The sequence below is a fragment of the Caloenas nicobarica genome, chromosome Z (assembly GCF_036013445.1).
Source record: "Caloenas nicobarica isolate bCalNic1 chromosome Z, bCalNic1.hap1, whole genome shotgun sequence".
Taxonomy (NCBI): Eukaryota; Metazoa; Chordata; class Aves; order Columbiformes; family Columbidae; genus Caloenas; species Caloenas nicobarica.
This window is the reverse complement of record NC_088284.1, coordinates 91,707,528-91,727,982: the sequence shown is the minus strand read 5'-3', so window position 1 is coordinate 91,727,982 and position 20,455 is coordinate 91,707,528. Positions and strand designations below refer to the sequence as shown.

At 38.1% G+C, this 20,455-nt stretch overlaps 1 protein-coding gene across 1 annotated transcript in view; it reads right to left on the bottom strand.

Annotated features, from left to right (window-relative positions):
• BCAR3 (BCAR3 adaptor protein, NSP family member) overlaps nucleotides 1-20,196 on the bottom strand; it is a 53,781-nt gene extending 33,585 nt beyond the window's left edge. Inside the window, exons 1-2 of the mRNA XM_065655760.1 lie at nucleotides 19,903-20,196; nucleotides 1,100-1,139 (exon numbers count right to left, since the gene is read on the bottom strand). Of these exons, the coding sequence (XP_065511832.1) occupies nucleotides 1,100-1,139; nucleotides 19,903-20,147 (285 nt within the window). The 5' untranslated portion in view covers nucleotides 20,148-20,196. The remainder of the gene's footprint in view (nucleotides 1-1,099; nucleotides 1,140-19,902) is intronic.
• Nucleotides 20,197-20,455: the final 259 nt, after the last annotated feature.

The window sequence follows — 20,455 nt, the reverse complement described above, 5'->3', positions numbered from 1 at the left end:
CACTTTGAGACAAATTAATTCTCTGCACTTTCCTTTGGCAGTCCCCTCTCAACACTGCATTACATTCTCCTAGCTTACTTCTTCAACCAACTTGAACCCTAATCTGGGCACACTTCCATTTCTCTCAACTATGAACGCCCACGGAGGGAATTCTAGCCGCAGAACCCAGCTGACCACCTCTCCTCAGTATCTTCCTTGCCGGAACTCTAAGCTGAAGCAGAAATTCAGGTGTCTGAGGAATTCAGGCTGTCCACATGAATAGCTACAGAAATAACCTAAGCTCAAGGATAACCTGTGTTTATCAGACACTTTTCAGAAGATTACGGTCTTTTAAAAACCAGGGAACAAAGCCCAACAATTAAAACAGCCTGTTGTTGAGAGACATGACATAGAAGCCAGATTCTTTCAAGGTTCTGAGAAATAATACTCACTTAAATGAAACATGTTGAAAGGTACTCATTCAGTGGAAATTACAGCACTGCAAGAGACTCTCAGTGCAGAATCTCAGCCCTAAGGTTTCTTCAAAAATTTTTATGTTACCAATCCAAGACTTATGTTTGAATAAAATTCATTAATATCCCAGATTATTTTTTGTTTATTCTAACAAAATACATATTTATTTTTTTTTCAGCTGTCTGATCTTGTACAAAAGGAAAACAGAACTTACAGTTTTGCCAGGATTCCAGTTACTTTTTGGACCAGAAGTGAATTTTTGACTGTAATGTTAGTAAGTACATTGCTAAAACCATAAACCTAAATCTGACATTTTTATGACCTTCTCAGATATATTCCTTTATTTCCTCAGAAATCCATGAGAAAGAAATATGGATTCTTTTAATCTATTAACAAAGGCAAGATCATACGTAGACACGATATAACTGAAAAGACGCCCCAATATAAAAATGCAACCTACCCCCAAAGCACAACGCCCACAAATATTTCACTGAAGCATGCAGAAAATAGTCTTTCAGATATAACTAGTTTTTCTGCAGCAAAAGATAGACAGAAACACTACTTGACTATAAACGGCTGGAATTTCTCTGGCAGTGTTGCTTATATACCAAATAAAATATTTTGAGGGTAAGAAAAGGTACCTTACCTTAACATATTCCAAAGTAGGATCCAGAATGTTCTGATCTCTGTAAGAAAATGGGGTGAGGAGGGAGGAAGACATAAAAACAAAACAAATGGTGAGTCCAGATATAATGTCACATTGAAGAGATGCATTCATATGAGCAATAGGCTACTAGGTCATGTTAAAATCCTTATTAAAAACTGTGTGTTATAGATTTGGGAATGAAAGTTAATTATACAGTTTTAAGCAAAGCAAAACCAATTTTGAAATTTCAACAGATGGCTGAAAATATTTGTATACTCCCTAAAACATCTGAACTAAATTTTAAAGAGAGCTCTCCCAATGGCCTCTAAATTTATTTCTTTGCTTGTATGTTTTCCCATTTAAGCTGCTGCTACTCATAGCATTAGGAGGGCATTGCTAACACAAGAAACTAAAAAGCAAAACCTTCACTTTTTATATAACACAACAAAGAATTCATAGATGTGCAACAGTAGAATGTTTTACATTTGGAAAAATAAATACGGTTCTTGCACTCTTTTAAAAAGTTATCAAAATTATAACCATTTCAACATAATAATTATTTGAAAGTCAGATAATCAAGTCATTGCCTTATTTCAAAAATAAAAGATCTCTTTGCAGGTTTGCTATACATAAAGGTGGCAAAGGGCACAGAAGCTTAAGTGAAGAGCCCTGTGATCAACTACAACTATTTCCATAAGAGAAATAAAAACCAAACATACATTTCCAAACGTTTTTGTGTATTTGTTTTTCTTTGAGAACTAACAGGTTAACAGAGTTTGCAGTGCATGATTGGATGCTTTCTACAGAACCTGGGATGACATACATGGTGCCGCCTTGAAAACAAACGTGTAACAGACACAATGACAACCTTGCAAATTTACAGAGGGATCAGGAGCTTGTTACAGCAATCAAGTTTGCCACACAGGCAACATACGCCTCATAAATTGAGAAACAGAATCCCATTTGGTCAAAGTTGTTATGATGATGTAACAATGGAAACCTAATAAGCAGCTTCAGATACGTAAATATTGGGCTTCAGTGGAATCAACGAACCCAGAATACAGTCTAAATTCCCTGTGTTGTTTTGAATGTAATTGTATATCACCTTTGTTTTATACTCAGTTTTTAGTCTGGTCCCCTAACAGCTTTTAATCCAGAATACCTATACAGAGGAAAAACAGGGCCCTCTCACTTCTTAACCATGCCCATAAATAAAGGTGCTCAGCTGTTCAAGCTGTATCATGGGTTACTGCTTCACACTATCCCAATATTGATCAAGGTTCAAGTTCCATTCCCAGCTTAGTTTAAAAAAAAAAAAAAAAAAAAAAAAAGCTGCCAAATTTGATGGAAATAGAATTTGGACCATTTGAAACTTTTTCCCAGCCAATATACAAAGAAGGGGCAGCTTGGTAACTGTATGCACATAAAATATGCACAAGCGTACCAAAGAAAACAGGGGTAAAGCACAGACGAAAAAGAAAAAGGATGTTTCTAAACAGAAAACAGTTTTCTTTCTCCACACTTTACAATTTGACTGGGAAAAAAAATCTCATTCTTAATTAGTTCAACAAAGTCATTAAGCATGGCTGAACTCTTCTCATATTCAATTGATCTGCAGGAAATCGTGCCAGTACCAAATGCTTCTGAAAAACTTTGCAGTTTAGTTCTTTGCTTGCCTATGGTAGCTTTCATGACAAAGAGTCTACCAGCACTGCATATGCAACACACTCCAAAAGAACGAACCTGAGCAGCAAGACTAACAACTACTTTATTTGCTTACTGCGGCAGTGAGCACATTTTGTTACAGTCTGCGTTTACAAACCCCCCTCCTGCAGACTAGCCTGTAGGGACTCCACTGTTCCCACTGTCAGGTACATGACAAAAGATCTTTAGGACAGACCAAGCAAAAGCAAAATGAAAGAAGCAGAAAAGCTTTAAGACAAAACAGTCTGTTTACTGCTATATCAAGCAGGAAAATCAGAAGAGTGGGAAAACAGTGACCAACATCATCCACATGACAGAAGTGTTTTGAAAATTTTGGCTTTAGGTGTAGCAAATCTCTTCACAAGTACTATGATATTTGACTGGTAAGCTGTCACACAACAAAATGTAGGAAACCCTGCAATTCACCGCAAGTACAGGTTATACATAAAGATGTTTGTTTTGTAGCCCTGGTCACCTTAGATACTTTCTCCTGCCAGACTGACCCCTATCTCTCCCCATCTTCCCTTGTTGTCCAAGTCTTCACCATTGTGCAAGTTTTTTGAACTTGATTTTCAAGGAGTGGTAACTTTCATTGATGTGCATTAACTAACATAAACGACTGCATTTTCCTGCCATTTGATTCCACCATAATACTGCCACATTATATGCAGAAAAATAGATTAAGCAATTAGCCCAAATAACTAGGAACTAACCAAATAACTAGATCACCAAACTAACTCCTGAATCTCAGCTCTCTGTTTGCAATGATGATGTGCTCCTTTATGCCCTATCCTCCCAGTGGAGGAAATCTATAAAGTCAGGAACCTAAGAAAAATATAAATAACTTATTTTCCTTTCCATTTTCCCTCTCAAGGGATTTTAATAAAAATAAACTGACAATCTCACTTCTTGTGTTAGATGATCTGCAGAAAAAAAAAAATACTTTCAGATAACTACCAGAGCAGATGAAATGTACTTGCAGGCTCTGCCATCTCTCAAATAAATTCAACTGAAAGTTTGTTTCAATAATACAAAGTACTTAATCTTTCATCAGATCTTATTACATTTCAAGCAACGCTAGTGTTTATAATAAGTTGATTTTACAGCTGTATTCATTTGCACCTGTGTACCTACAACATATGTGTATTAGACTTTGCACATAACCATTACTGTATAAACTGTGGGCTCACAGATTGGGTTTTATTACACATTTTGGCTTCCTAATAATCAGATAAGCCCTACTTCTATTCAGATAAAAAGCACATTTAACGCAGAAAAATGTCACCTAGAATGGAGAAGCTTTCAGAACACTGCAAGCTAAGGAATTGGGTAAGGGCTGCAGTAGGACACATGGTATTCATGCTCTTTTCATACTCATTCTGTCACGGAAAAGAATTTATGAAAGAGATACAAACACGTTCCCACATCCATTTCAGTTATTCACATTGCTGCCAGACTTAATGACCTAATTTCACGACAAACCCAAATCCCTTTCCAACGTTTTTTGCTCATAGAAAGAAAAAGTGTGCCTGACTTGATACATATAATTAAGCCATTCTCCTGAGTAGTGTTAGTCCTCTGTTGAGCATCCTCCACATGCACAAGGTCTGTATGGAAACTGTAGTAGCATAAACACTCCTCTGGTAATAATTCATCAATAAAAGGAAGCAGTTAGTTATCACAATCTTAACCGTAACCATTCTGAGGCTGTCCTGGCCAGAAATACATTTTTCTAAAGCATCCCTGCTCACATCTGACAACACCTTCCTCTCTGCTGCCTGATCTTGCAGACATATAACCTTTAATCTCTCCCTACTAGTCCTTAGAAACTATCTCAATCTCTATTCAGTCCAGCCACAAGATTCTTATTAGAATTATGGGGGGTTTTGCATGTATGGGCTTCTTACTGATATTGCCAAGAAAACACAGCCTGAAAGTCTGGCAGGGAGCTCCAGCAACCCTACAAAAAGATGAAGATGACAAGACAACAGAAAGTGTGGAGCTGCCTCTTTGCTTCCCCCAAAACAAAATTGTTGCAACAATGAAGAACTTGGTGTCATACTGGTTGGAAATTGTCTACGAGCAAGTACTGATAACTTTGAACACTGTAAGAACAAACAAAACTTCTTAGAAAACAGGGAATATCATTATATGTAGGCTCCTTCAGGAAATAGCTAAAGCTAACTGAGATGAGAAAAGGAAACGGAAGTCAGATCTTATTGGATGCTATTCTTCCACTTCCCAACACCTCTACATGACAGCCAAATGCGTGGGAAGAATTTGAAAAAACGCCTTTTGAAGTTGTCAACATCAGCAGTCATCAGCTAAAATGAAGTAAAAATCCATATAAGCAACTCGAATCCTACTTCTGGTATGACAAACTAAATACTGCCAACTTCGAATCCTGCATTGATTTGAAGACAATGAGCAACTAAACATGAAAATCCAATAAAGAAAACACTGAAGTCTGAGTAACTAGTCACTCTTCTAAAAACATTTTATAAAATTGTTTTGTACTTACAATCAATGCTACAACTGAAAAGCCGAATCCTGGAGTTCAACCCTAACACAAATTATTTGGTTCAGTGTGTGCAGAATAGCCAGAATCTCAGTAACTCAGGAACAGTCTTTTTTTTTTCCAGACTCTGAGGTTTGTCCAATAGCTCTCTATAGCACTGCTTCAACAATGAACCTTTAAGCAGATATCCTGTAATCTTTAGCTGCTGATTCTATGAAAACCTCCATCTTTCTACTAACACTTGTATGTTATCTCCTCTCATCATCATTGCTGTAAAGAATCCTGAAACACACAGACCTTGACAGACTAAGCCATATTAAGCATCTGCTTTCTCCAAGCCTTTGGGATCCTCTCAGATACATAACATATAAATTAGTTGTAATAACTTAAACAAAAGTTAAGCATAGACACAACAGTATTATCGGAGATGCCCAAATCTTCACCATCATTCAACTATGATAGCAATGTTCTTACAAGTGATGGAAACAGCTGAATGGCCCCGAAGCAGCTTTGTGCTACTGCACACTTTTTATAAACGTACTCGTGGGAAAAACATTAGGACATCTTGCCAGTACTTGATGTATGAAAGTATGTTTGTTTATTTATTTTAAAGTGACCTTTGTTGGGGACATTTTCAAAAGCATCTCCTTTCTACCACAATGAAAGAACTATCCCAAGAACAATATTCTCAGTAGTGCCAATGTCAAATCGGAGCGAAGACAGTACAGGCTCAAAGGGAGCCTGAGAAACTGAAAGTGTGCCAAGCTGTTGCATGGCTGCTCACACGGATAGAACTTCTATAAAGAGATCAGGTGGGATCAAATGCCTTCTTCAATTTGTGTCTTTGAAATCTCTCCATCTATGTAGATTTAAGAAATACACTACTACTTAAATATGAAGGTGCAAGTTTGAGCATGCTAGACATACTGTGTTTAAGTATATATACTGCAGACTGATGTTATTTGTACTGTAAACTAAAGACCCAGTGATTTTATCCTCCAGCAGCTTCTGCTTCACACACACACTCCTACTACATTCCTAAGGCCATTCCGCCCTTCTGTCTACAGCTGCACAACACCATGGACATGACTCATTCAAACACCAGTGGAAACACGTGCAAACTGCTATTACTAACTGCGTAATGACCTGCAGTTCACACAAGAACAGTAGGGACTCTTCAGTAATTAACATGCAAGAAAAGATACAATGTAATTTTCTCTGAATTAGGTAAAATCTCCACTCATTCGTATTTGTTCAGAATGTCCCTGCAGAAGTAACATTACAGCCATTTACTTTTACCACTTTATTCTTCCGCATCCCCCGACTCACTCCATTTTACCTGTCACAGCAGAAAATCTACCCCATTTTTTCCACCTTTTTCAAATAAATTTCTACTTCTGTACCATGTACAGTACCAGTCTCTAGAACATATTCAACAGCTCAGACTAGGCATCCCCATTCATTTTCTTTTATTTTCCTTAACATTTAGGAGTCTCAGAACCAAAACTGTTCTTCAAAGCCCTTCTTAAATCTTCTATTCCCAAGACTGTTAGAATGTTGTGAAAATAGCGGTTGGGCAGCAAGACTACTGTTTATCCAAAATGGTGACTGTTTATACAAACTTCTCTATACATGTGCTGTGATCTCTCAACTTATACCTTCATCTGGCAACTCTTTATAGTCAGTGCTTTAGTTGCTGTAGTTATTCAGAATCAAATTCCACAAATTTTTAAGTGTTCAAAAATTATTTAACCTTGCAAAATGAATAGGCCCATTCCCAAAAGACTGACAAATGCTCAGTAGAATCACAGACTCCATCAATTCATCTGAAATTCATGTAAATCTAGGTACAGTTTATTTACAAAGCATGGTTGTCACCTGATAGATATGTCTCAGGAATATGTATTTGGACTGAAGCATAGGAAAGTTGATGCTTTGCTTTGGTACTGTGTAAGATGATGGTGGGAAGAACTGTCGTCTCTGTCTATTCCCTTATCCCTATCCCTTATCCCCTATTCCCTTAAGAAGGTCATTGCATCAAATGCCTCTCTGCACTGGATATTGGAAGTGAGCATTAGAAATATGTCCCCCTATAGGACATTTAACTACACTGGGGACATCCTACTCAATTTCACTGACTTCCTCCTAAATGACAGAAATTTATAATCCTGTATTACAGTTGATCACTCATCTGCCCACACTATCTCCCATCATCAAAATAAATTGTATTTTGACGAGTTTGTACCAGTGAGTTGCAAACAGCTCAGCACACAACTCCAAGAGCATGCAACCTTAGCACATATACTGTTTCTTTATTGAGGCCAGTTAGCAAATGTTAGGGAGACTTTATTTTAATTTCATGTGTCTATGTTTCTGTGCTAAGTGGTTTCTGCAGTAGTAGCTGAAATTCTTTAAATGCAGATGCATCAAATTATATTATTACTAGAACAGACATCAAAAATCCACTGGCTCTACACTTTTCTTCAGCTACAGAAAAGAAAGACTGTCAATACTTTTAAGAAGAACAAATTGTGAAGTGTAACAAAGCAGTTCTTAGGTATTAAGAAGGACAGCAAGGGTATGGAAGAAGAGGAGTTGTGAAGAACTGACTCTAGCTTCTATAATACTTTCAGAGGCCAGCAGGTAAGCTGGCAAACATTGTCCCAATCTACAAGAAGGGCAAGAGGTATGACCCTAGCAACTACAGGCCTGTCAGCCTCACTTGTGTTCCTGGCAAAATCATGGAGAAGATTGTTCTGAGAGTTATTGAAAAACATCTGAATGACAATGCAGTCATTGGTCCCAGCCAGCACAGGTTCATGAGGGGAAAGTCCTGCTTATCAAACTTAATTTCTTTCTATGACAAGGTTACCCACCTAGCTGACCAAGGGAAGCCTGTTCGTGTGATTTTTTGGATTTCAATAAAACCTCTGATACTGTCTCTCACAGTATTCTCCTGAATAAGATGTCCAGCACACAGCTGGATAAACACACAATGCAGTGGGTGAGCAATTGGCTGCCAGGCTGAGCTCAAAGGGTTCTAGTAAATGGGGTTATGTTGGGTTGGCAACCAGTCACTAGTGGGGATCCATCTTAGGGCCAGTGCTCTTCCATGTCTTTATAAATTACTTAGACACAGGACTTGAGGGAATACTACGTAAGTTTGCCAATGACACTAAATTGGGAGGAGCTGTTGATGCTCTCAAGCACAGAGAGGGATATGGACAAATTGGAGAACTGGGCAATCACCAACCGCATGAAGTTTAACAAGGGCAAGTGCCGGATTTTGCACCTGGGACACAGCAACCCTGGCCGTACATACAGACTGGGGGACGAGATGCTGGAAATCAGCTCTGTGGAGAGAGATCTGGGGGTTCTGGTCGATGGCAAGTTGAACACGAGCCAACAGTGGCCCTGGCAGCCACAAGGACAACCGTGTCCTGGGTGCATCCAGCACAGCATCGCCAGCCGGGCAGGGAGGGGATTGTCCCGCTCTGCTCTGCGCTGGTGCGGCCTCACCTGGAGCTCTGTGTGCAGGTCTGGGCGCCACAGGATTAAAAGGATATTAAGATACTGGGGAGTGTCCAGAAGAGGGCTCTGAAGTTGGTGAAGGGTTTGGAGGGGAAGCCATATGAAGAGTGGCTAAAGTCACTTGGTTCGTTCAGCCTGGAGAAGAGGAGACTAAGAGGAGACCTCATCGCAGTCGACAGCTTCCTCACAAGGGGAGGAGGAAGGGTAGGCACCGATACCTTCTCTCTGGCGATCAATTATATGACTCGAGGGAATGTCAGGAAGATGTGCCAGGGAAGGTTCAGGTTGGACATTAGGAAAAGGTTCTTCACCCAGAGGGTGGTGGACACTGGAACAGGCTCCCCAGGGAGATGTCACAGCCCCAAGCCTGACAGTGTTCAAGAAGAGACTGGACAATGTCCTCAGACACATGGTGTGAACTGTGGGTTTGTCCTGTGCAGGGACAGGAGTTGGACTTGATGATCCTTGTGGGTCCTTTCCAACTCAGGACATTCTATATGATTCTATATAAAATAAGGCATCTCACAACTTACAATAAAAATATGTATCAGATCATACCATAGGAGAAATTGCAATGCAGTATATCTTTTGCTAACAAACACTTCTTGCTGAAAGAAGTACAGCTACAAATGGTAGTTTCACCCAGAAGGCACCAGATTAACAGGTGCCTGGCAGTGTATACACAGTTGGTAAAACTTTTGATACAGAAATGGTCTATCATAATCTAAAAATGTAACGTCAGTTGTCCTAGTACAATATTATCATGATCTCTTCTGACTTATTGTGTTTTTAAAAAGAAGGCCTCTAAAATGATTTCTGCCCTGATTAAGAAAAAGTGTTTACTAAAAGTAAGCACCTAAGCACAGGTGAGAAAAAAGGCATTTTAAAATTGTAGTTGCCTTTTTGCTATATGATTTCTACCTGTTTTCATTCAGGAACTGAAAAGAAAATAGTCACTTTCACATTTATCTGCAAGATTGTTGGTTGTTAGCTGTAGGTACCAACATACTGTTGTTATGCCCTGCAGTAGTCACGGCAAGTTGATCTTTAAATAAAGCATAAAAGGGACAGAAAGGAAAATAAGTGGTCACATGGACAGGAGGCAAGCTGAGGAAGCAATACAGTACTTTGTACAACTGACAGGCTCTCTTTACAAAAGAGACCAGGAAACAGAAGAGCTAGGAGAAAAACTTCAGGTGCGATAGAGTTTCAAGAAACTAACCGCTGTGTACAGTTCCCTCTGCCCAAAGAAAAAACGGCCTGAAAAGACAGAAATATTCAGGAAGTTTTAAAAAAATAACACACACTCATTTTGGTTGGGCTTTGAGGAATTTGGGCCTAATTTTACTTTGCAAGTCATTCATTAACAGTAAGGTCCTGATCTCACAATTAATTTCAAACAATGATACAACAGTGCCCATCCCATCTGGTATTTCATCTCCTCTGCCCAGGAGCCGAAGGACTGGGGTTTAATTGATCTTCAGTATTGGAGAGATGGTCTCTCTTTTCGCAATGTTTTGTTCCACTCCCTTCATCTCCTTCCCCAAGATCCCACATGAGTACGTTTTGGTAATTGTTGCCTGTAGCCAGGTTTGCAAAATCCCCATAAGAAGACAGAAGTGAAGCTTTGGTTCTGCAGGTCTCTCTCAAGCAAGCAAAGGCAGCAGATGTGAGCATCAAATGGGAACAAAGGGGTGAAGTGTTGAGTAGAACTTCACAACAGAAGAATAGGACCCCAATGATGGACAGAGGGGCTGGAAAGGAAAGGCAGACAATCCAAAACAGAAAGGAGCCCCAAAAGTTAAAGGGTAAGATGACTTGATACTAAATGTAAGCAGAGAACATTTGCTATTCTCTGCTTATAGAACAGAGCATTCCTTCTACCCCAAACATTTACCAGCTTTAGTGGGCAGCTGTGCTCCACCTCTGAAACAGCAGAGGTCAAATTTACAGGTGTGTATGTGAATAGGACAGACCAAGAAAAAGAATGGGAAATTCTAGGACAAAAAGTATGAAGCTTTGGCAACACCTAAGGAGTCCTTCCTTTTGAAAAACCATTTATGTGTGCATGGAAAAAGTCAACAACATATTCAGCAGCCCTAAATTCACCCAACTTGTCTTACTCCTATTAAAAAACACAACCACAAACTCACAGTCTGGTTCAGGTTTTGTGGAAAACAAAATTCATACTGAAAGGAAGTTTCAGGCATTACACCAAAACCATAACCATTTTTACTTTAAAAATTCTGTGGTTTTATAAAAACTTCCTTCCCACCTTACTCTAAAATTCAAAGGGAACCAAAGGTATTCATCTTCTTCCTGTTAGTCTTGCAAGTATTTTCATACCTGAAGAGCTACATTTCATTCTATAAACCCAGAGAGTATTATTTACTTTTTGCCAGATAGAAAACATATAAAATACTTACTTTACTTGACATATTCAAATCTTAACTTGATATATTTTTTTAAATTTTAAAAGTGCACTTAACCATATGCTTTAAATGCATGCACAGTGTTCATATAAAAAGTAACATATATTCAAACTAAAATCATCCAACAAATAACAATTTAAAAATAACTAGTTACAACAAAATAAATGCCGTCTAAATACCCAATCCACCAAATTCTCAGAAGCCAAACAAAACAAAATTTGCAGCATCTGGTGGAGCAAAATGGGCTGCAAATTCTTACAAGGAAGAATAAAATCCCTGAATGTACTGCCTTACCAGCTCCTTTCCCTTATCAATTAACTGTCAGTTCAAGGACTTCAGCCTATCTCACCTATTGTGGTAACACCACGAAGAGGAAAGGAAAAGTTTCAGGAACCCAGAATCCAGTCATTAATGGCTTTCTACCTCAAGAATAACTCCTTGATAACTTCCAAATGTACTGCCCTCCAAGGACAAGGTCCTGCAGAGGGCAGTGAGCCTGCTTAACTTTATGCTAATGAAGTTACCCTATTAATGTCAGTAGTACTAGTCAAGTTTAAAATGGAACACATTTTTATCTTTTCCCTGGACAGTTATATAAGATGAGACAAGTACACAAGTCTCAACCAGCTAAACATGAAGAGCCTTGAAGATCAGAAATGCTGAAGAGTACAGAATATCCTAAGTGACCAGATAAACTAATCTGCTCTAAAATAACACTCTGCTGCAGCAATATAAAGTCAATGCTAAACGATAGCACTTTATCTGAAATAATGGGGAAAAAACCTCACATAGAAAAATAAGGGGAAGAAAAAAGTCTGCTGACCAGTATTCAAACTAAGAGTCTGAAGTCTAGCTAAATATACAGTTGGACATGCCTATCATACTTTCAGAACTACAGAAGTTAACTGTATTCCTAGCATTTGTTTGTAGATACTTAGGGCTAATCTATAAAATACATTCTTGTTTACAGGTCATTTGCCAGTTTCATCTTTTGCAACAGGGTTCAGTGAGCACTGGAAGATGTTAGACCGGGGGTGTCAAACTCATTTTCACCGGGGGCCACATCAGTCTCATGGTTGCCTTCAAAGGGCCAAATGTAATTTTAGGACTGTATAAATAGTCCTAAAATTACATTTATACAGTCCCGTTTTAAAATATCTGTATAAACTAAATCAAATAGATTTAAATCTTGCATTTTTGAATGCTAGAGTTGGGTTTAATTAACAAAAGCAAATATTTGTAATAATCTACTAGACATGAAACTGGTTTTGAGAACAACAGAAAAATAAAAAGCTTTTAGAATAGAATCAGAAATGGTGTATGGCTTCTTTCCGCTCCATGGCAACTCAATAGCACTAGTTTCACAAGTTTCAATACCACCAGTGGAAACTCAATAGTTTCCACTCAATAACTGCAATTACGTATTAAATAAAAAGGGACAAAACATTCAGATACTCTTCTGCAGCCTTGAGCTTTTTCGATACTTCTCTCCTCTCTGACCTTCCTCATCCTCCAAACTGTTACACACAAACACATCTTCTAATCAGAAATACCATAGAAATTACAGCATACTACTCCTCCACACTTTGCTTGAGCAACTTGAAATATTCCTGTTAGCACAAGCAGAAGAGGGAAACGCTGGCATCACTTAGTAATGTAATATACAGTTGGTAAAAATATAAATACCTCAGAGAAAAACAAACAGAACAAAGTTATTTTAAAAACTATGCTGTGCTCTATTCTGCATTTGTTCTGTGCACAGAGAAATCCCAAAAGCTGTTTTCTCTAACCATAACTTTATTGCAATGGTAGTCCTGTAATGCAGAGGTGTTGAACTCATTCAAACGCCGTTCTCTTGCTCCCGCAGTGCAACGCACGTCACACACGCTGCACGCGTGACCAGCGCACTGGCAGGAGCCTGGGGACAAGGAGCTCAGCACTGCTGCTGGGTGGAAACATAGTGCCGGGCCGCATAAAACAAGGAGGCACGCCGGATCCAGCCCGCAGGCCGGGTGTTTGACACCTGTGTGTTAGAGCTACTGGTTTGCCCATTTCCTCAGTGAAAGAATCAAGCTAATCACAACCTGCCCCACCCACCCAATTAAACTTATCTTTTTTTCTACTTTTGCCTAAACCACGTTAAAAAAAATTTCGGATATGAACAGTTGATGTCTGAAAATTTGAGTAAAAAGAAGCTGTTGTGCCTTATCCACCTACAAAATGGAATACTATGTAGCCACATCAATAAAAAGAGAAGTAGTGTGGTAGCTACAATCACTCCTCATCATAAGAAGGACATCGAGGTGCTGGAGAGAGTGCAGAGGAGGCAACGAAGCTGGTGAAGGGTCTGGAGCACAAGTCTGATGAAGAGCAGTTGAGGGAACTGAGGCTGTTTAGCCTGGAGAAAAGGAGGCTGAGGGGAGACCTTATTGCTGTCTATAACTACCTGAAAGGAAGTTGTAGCATGGAGGGTGTTGGTCTCCTCTTCCAAGTAGCAAGTGATAGGATGAGAGGAAGTGGCCTCAAGTTGCGCCAGGGGAGGTTTAAATTGGATATTAGGAAAAAATTCTTCACGAAGAGTGTGGTGAACCAGTAGCACAGGCTGCCCAGGGAAGTGGTGGAGTCACCATCCCTGGAGGTGTTTAAAAGACCTGTAGATGAGGCTCTTAGGGGCATGGTTTAGTGCTAGAGTTAGGTTATGGTTGGACTCGATGATCCTGAGGTCTCTTCCAACCGAAACGATTCTATGATTCTATATATTCACAAACATCCCATATAATGGGAAACAGCCAGTGCGAGTGAATGTCAACTTTGTTTGAAGGCTTTAATTAGCATAAAAAATTAGAGTGATCATTTCTGGCAGATGGTGTACTTCAACACTTCCTAAGCGTAGGCTATGCAGAGGGAAGATAGTGATCTAATGCAAATGTGTGACCATATGGTTTCTTCTAAAACATCCAAAGCTCAACTCTTCAGAGTCCCATACAACGCATACAGGGCAAGGACAAAATTAACTAACCTTTCTTTTCATTAAATGCTAAATTTCTCATACATATACTTTTATCAGTCAAATATCTTTACTAAAAAGTGTAAATTGGAAACACATGAAACACTAAGGCTTTAAACAGGCATGTTATTCTACAAACACATAAAAATTAATAATCTTATTAATAAGAAATTCTGTCCAGCTTTAATTTTACTGCTGTGCTAGATGATCCATCCTGAAATTTGTATTAAATTCCTTCAAAGCACCGTGAAATGAAAAAAAAACAAAACCACAAAAAGAATGCCAACTTGGTGCAAATTTGGATCCTATTTCTGGCCTCTTGACAGTTAATCTCACACCAGCACTGTTATTAAACTGAATTTCACTTAATTTTGTTGCAAAGCCTATTTGTTTCAACAGGAATACAGGCTGTGGTTTTTGTTTTGTTTCTGTTACTTTGCAGACAATAGAGGAATTATAAGTACAGACAAAGGAGCATCTTTTTCTTTCCTTCATCATGCTTTAAACTGATTGTGAAGATTGCATCTTTATTATCCTGATTCTCTAAGAATACAACGTCAAAACTATCATACCACTTGCACTATTTCACTTTCCACAAAACAACTTTGGTACTAATGACTTGTTTGACAGTGGGGTGTAAAAAATATATTTCTCACAATATCAAAAAATAAGAGGCTAGAGACAGCAGAGGGAATGACTTCCTCCATGACAGCTTGCTAAGAGGAAGACTGTGGCACGAAGTTAAAAATTTATTAGTCGGAAAATCCGCGTAAGAAGAAACACAATGAATATCATTAAGCATGGAAAAAAATATTTGCTGATGTTTGTTCTACACTAAGTACTGAAGAATACATGCAGCAGCACCCATGACTAGGGAATGGATTTTTGTGTGTCTTGTAAAAGCACTAGTTTCAACTCAAAACCTCAACTGGAAGAAAAACCTTCCGAATGTTTCTTATGCTCCTTTTTCGTCTTTCCCTGGTATGTGAATTGGCTTACCAATAATGGATAGTACATATGCAGCCCTATTTAAATTCAAACCAAACACAAGCCTTGTAAAAGAAATATGTCTTTTGGAATCAGATTCTTTTAGTTTTTATGAAACTGTTTGTTACATTTTTTAGTAGGAAGTTTAGAAACACAGAATAGTATAGCTGTCAGATGCCAGACAATTCAAGAAGTTATTACTTGTTCTGCTATCTCTCACAATCACACTGCCTCATGAAACCAAGAGCACAGTATTAATACTGGAATCTGCTTTGGAATATTTGTAAAAAACTTTGCTCCATTCCATGCTCTTAACAACCCTCAGAAATTCTTTGCATCTCTACAATGAGGAAATGAGGAGTACGTTCATATCAGAGCCAGTACCAGATCCACAGAGACAACTACTAACTTAACCCAAGACTACATGAGAATTGTTGACAACCAACTAAAACAGGGCAGAATATCAAAATTGGTCTTAGACAGCTGCCTTCATCACTACATTCAAACTTGCTGTGATTGTGCTAGTTCTGTACTGCTTTTAGGTCTTATTTATCTGAGGAATATGTGGCTGCATTAATGAGAAAGCATGAAAATGCCACAAATGTGTTAAACTGGAAAGCCAGTCAGGGAGAATCGCTCAAATGTACAGGTAGTTTCAAGTAATACCATTTCTTCTGTTAATCCGATGTAAGTTCAAGTTTGTGCTTTTAACAACATGAGGCTATGACTCATCATCTGACTTTTGCCCAAATGTAGGTACATGGCAAATCTTCCTAATAAGGACTGCAGACTTCTGATGTGTCTGGTCACAGAAATATTGAAGTGAGTTTAACATTTCCAATATTCATTTATTTGAACTGCAATATGCCTTGTAAGATCTAAAGAGTCTAAAATTATGCAAATAAATGAGCTAGTCTTGCCTGTGAAAACTAGGAAAGTATTTGGGGCAGGGGGAAGAACCACTTATCCTTCCCAAAACACTAGAATATAGAAATAAGAATTATTCTACTTCCCTGGAAGAGATACTAGTCAAGATAGGTGCACAAGACCATGAGTATCAACATCATGAAATGAAGCATTTGATATAGTGAATGCAGTCAGTACTCTTTGCCTCAGTAAGAAGAGCAAGAAAGATGTGTGGGCTGACTCCCTTCTTCATCCACACAGGTGTGAAATTTCAATAATTAAAAAGAGCTACGAAATTCTGGATTTCCTGACGGTAGCGACAAGACATAGGCCTAAAAAAGACTACGGGTTCTAGCAATAGATATGCATTTGAACAACTTTTCTTTTAAATAAAGGTATCACAATATAAGGCAAAGCTAACTAAACAAAGATAACCCATGGACCAGGTATCAAAGGGAAATTCCAATTGTGTTTTATTTAGATTTAATTGTCAAAGTCAGATAATAAAGAATATTACACACAAGCAGCTTTACAGTTTTACTGGCTAAAATAAGAGTTCTCTCCTGAAAGTTCTTCACTTTCACGAGAGAATTCTAATTTTAGCCAGTAAAACTAATTTTCAAGATCTTTAAGGAGCTTAGCTGCTTCAAACTTTGGCCATGTAATTATTTCCAAGAGACTCTAAAAAAATCAGATATAGGCTTTCTCAAGAAAGAAAATGCTTTTTTCCCCCCCTCGAACTAACTAGCACAGGTATATATTCCCAAACCAAACAGAACGGAATATAATCTCATTGTATTGAAATTTAACAAAATAATTTCTCCAAATTTTCAGAAGTGGCTATCGGGTTTGAAGTGACTTCATCTTTTCTGTGTGGGGGTTTTTTTGGTTTTGTTCCCCTTCCCTCCCTGAAACCGCATGAATTAGTTACTGCAAAATTAGAAGAGTACTTTTGTACATCAGAATTTTATTTTTCCATGTTAACCCCGAAGATATTAGAAATTCCATAAAGATGTACTATTTCTGATTGTATAGATGCAAAAATCCTGATGGAATATAATCCTACAAATAAATTAGTATAAATACACTTCATCTTGGCTGCAGAATAATGCAATTAGGTAGCTGTAATATGAGACAGGAAAAAAGAGTTCCATTACGGAATGACACCATTTGTTATCTTTTTCCTATTCTCCTCAATTTGGCTTATTTTTTGTCCCACAAAATTATGTAATGTGTATTTATATGTTAAAGATTATATTACTTCTTTTTAATTACTGAAAAAGTTATCCTAGTTATGTTTCTTTAATTAGAATTAATCAAACTTAAACTATGAGATACCTGAGTCACAGTTTGGTAAAATTGGATCTGTGTGCACATGAACACTGTAATCCTAATGACTATTAGTTCTGGCCTACTGACCTCAAATATAGAACTTGGGTTGAACAATGCATCATGAAAAGGTTTGATTAAAATACATGTTCGTGCTTTTAATTTTTGTAAACAGCATTATAGCAATGAAAAACTGGTTTACTCCTGAATATCTATGTAATGTTATACTAAATCACAAGTTTCTACACTGAAATAAAAATATTACAAGGCTTTGTGATAAAACTCTGATTAGGTAAAATGGACTTTCCTATACTATTAGTCTCAACTAATTTCACAGTGAGTGTAAGCATTAGAATATATACCTTAGCATATATGGAAGAATGCTTACCACAGGAAAATCAGACTTACTCTCTCAATTTTTTTGAAGTATACTAGTGAAAGGTGAAGAGTCATCCCAAGAAGACTCAAGAAGTGATATATTTGCTGACTGTCAAGTTGGTAGTGCCTTCTGCTCTAAAAAAACTGGCCTGTCAAGTCATGGAGCAGAACGTATAAAGATCCACCGTAAAAATTAAAGAAAGCAAAAGTTAACAGTTGTTACCGTAACATTCCGCGTGTGTTTTAGCAAAGCAATTGGAAGATCAAACACGGGAACACCACTTGCTATGACTCAAGAGATGCAAATTCTACTAACAGGCTGCTCTAACAACATCCTTTGAACCTCTTATTGCTTCAAAAGCATCGTGTTTTAATTCTAAGCAGGCAGAACTTCTTAACATTTTCCTCTCAAGCATTCTGTTCTTACTCATTGCTTGTGCAAAAAGTGTTCTTCACAGGACAGGGAAAGTTACCAGTTATATCTGTAAATATATTTAATATGGAGGTTTTGGTCTCTCAAGAAAAGTAAACATCTCTTGCAAATCATGTTTAGTAACTGCTCTTGAGAAGAAGACATAAAACTTCAGTGTATGCTACCATATGCTTTTTATGGTAGCAGCACTGGCCGCTTGTGTTCTCTAGAAGTCTGCAAATCAAAGTAGTAAATTATGTTAAAAAGCCAGTTCATGTAAGCAGGTACATCCCAGAGATCAGTGACAGGGGAATACTAAACACACTGAGGCCCTTTCTTCTTTCAAAGTGAACGGGTATAGAGAAGAAAGACTTACTTTCAAGTGAGAAGAAAGCTTGATCCTGTATGCTGCAAGCAAAAAGCAGACAAATGCCACTCCACACTCACAACCCCACCTAATCAGAACTGTCCTTCCCTCACAAGATTTGAGAACAAGAAATCTTACAGTGATGAACACAGCAAAATTATACATTCTAATTCAGAAGTTGCCATTTGGTTATCTTTTCTCAATCTTTAACTCTGTCACCCAAGCAACTTAACACTCCCTTCACCTTTGTGCCTTTAACTGATCCACTGCATTACCCTAAATTTTTCTCTTGTTAGCTGGAGAATTTTTTCCCATTTTATAGACCTCAATATGAGAAGAAAAAAAGACATTTACGAAATTAATTATTTTTTGTAAGCAATGAAATATCAGTGATGAGAATAGATTCCGAAAAGAAACACTAGCTATGAAAGTATAATTCTTTCTGAAGAGTCATGGATATTATAACCAGGAAGTCAGGCAAGAATAATAAACAGGGATAATGTGACATTAGCTCAGTGTACATTGGGTTCCACTGAGTCTTCAAGAAAAACAGCTCACATGTAGCTCTAGGTTGCACGCAACTGTAGCACCACTCTCCTTTTCCCCTGCACTGCATCCATATAAGCATCAAATCCAAATCAAAATGGGTTTGAACAGTTTGACTTCCTGGTTAAAACTGCTCTGGTAGAACAATACAAAGGGTCATTTCAAAGCAATTCAGTGACTTTAAGAAGTTTCGTCCATGGAATGGAAGAATGCAATGTTATACCTTTTAAATATCCAGAGGCGAGACCTATTTTTAAAAACTACGTAGATGTCAAAAGAAAGACTAAAAATCCAAATAAGGAGATCCCACAGAAAGAGTGATATAGAAGGACATTTCAAACAGGCATGAGTATTTAACAGCCCATATACTGACTGATCTTATTGCAACAGGAAGATTATTTTGAAGCCTGAGCTATTCAGTAAGTCAAAAAAAGAAGAAATTCTCAGAATCCTGAAACCTATGCATCAGATTCACTACTCCCCCTCCCCATCCCACACATGATTCATACTGTTTTTTGCTTGGCTTATTCCATCAAGTCATAAATCGAGTACTAGGGAGAAACCTTTGTTAGAATACAGAGCTATAATAAACAGTTGCACCTATAAACAGGATATTTAGAGGTCTAGAAAAATACATAATCATTCATATGCAACAAACATATGCAAATTAAGGTTTTACAAGGTACCTGGCATGGAGTTTGTTACTCTTCCCATTTTGCAGAGGATACTCTTCTATAACACCCTGTACAAAAGGTGGCTGCTGCCGGTGTGTTCTGGTGTACGGCAATGTTCCCATGTGGCTAAACATATCACAAGACCTAATGGGAATTGTCCCCTTCTTCTTCCTGGGGAGAGTGCCATGGATAGAGATATCTTGAAAGGCGTCTGAGCGATGCTCAGCTGGTGAAGGTTTAGTGGTCAAAAGGTCCATGGACGAAGCTAATGAGAACTGGTGGTTCACTGGGCCATTTCTCGGAAGACTTGAAAATTTTCCTGCAGCTATCATTTTAGGTTCTGGAAAAAAACCCAACAAAACAAAAACAAAACACAAAAACCACAAGAGTTATCATAGTGCATCAATCATCAAAGCCCCCGCTTTAGTAGAAGTTAAATAGTATCACTAACAAAGGCATCTAGAGCTGAACTTCTGCTTTGCTTTGAGGCAGTCAGACACCTCAAGATGTAGCCTGTATTATAATCCGGTCACATTGCACCCAACTGCGCATCAAGCATATGTGT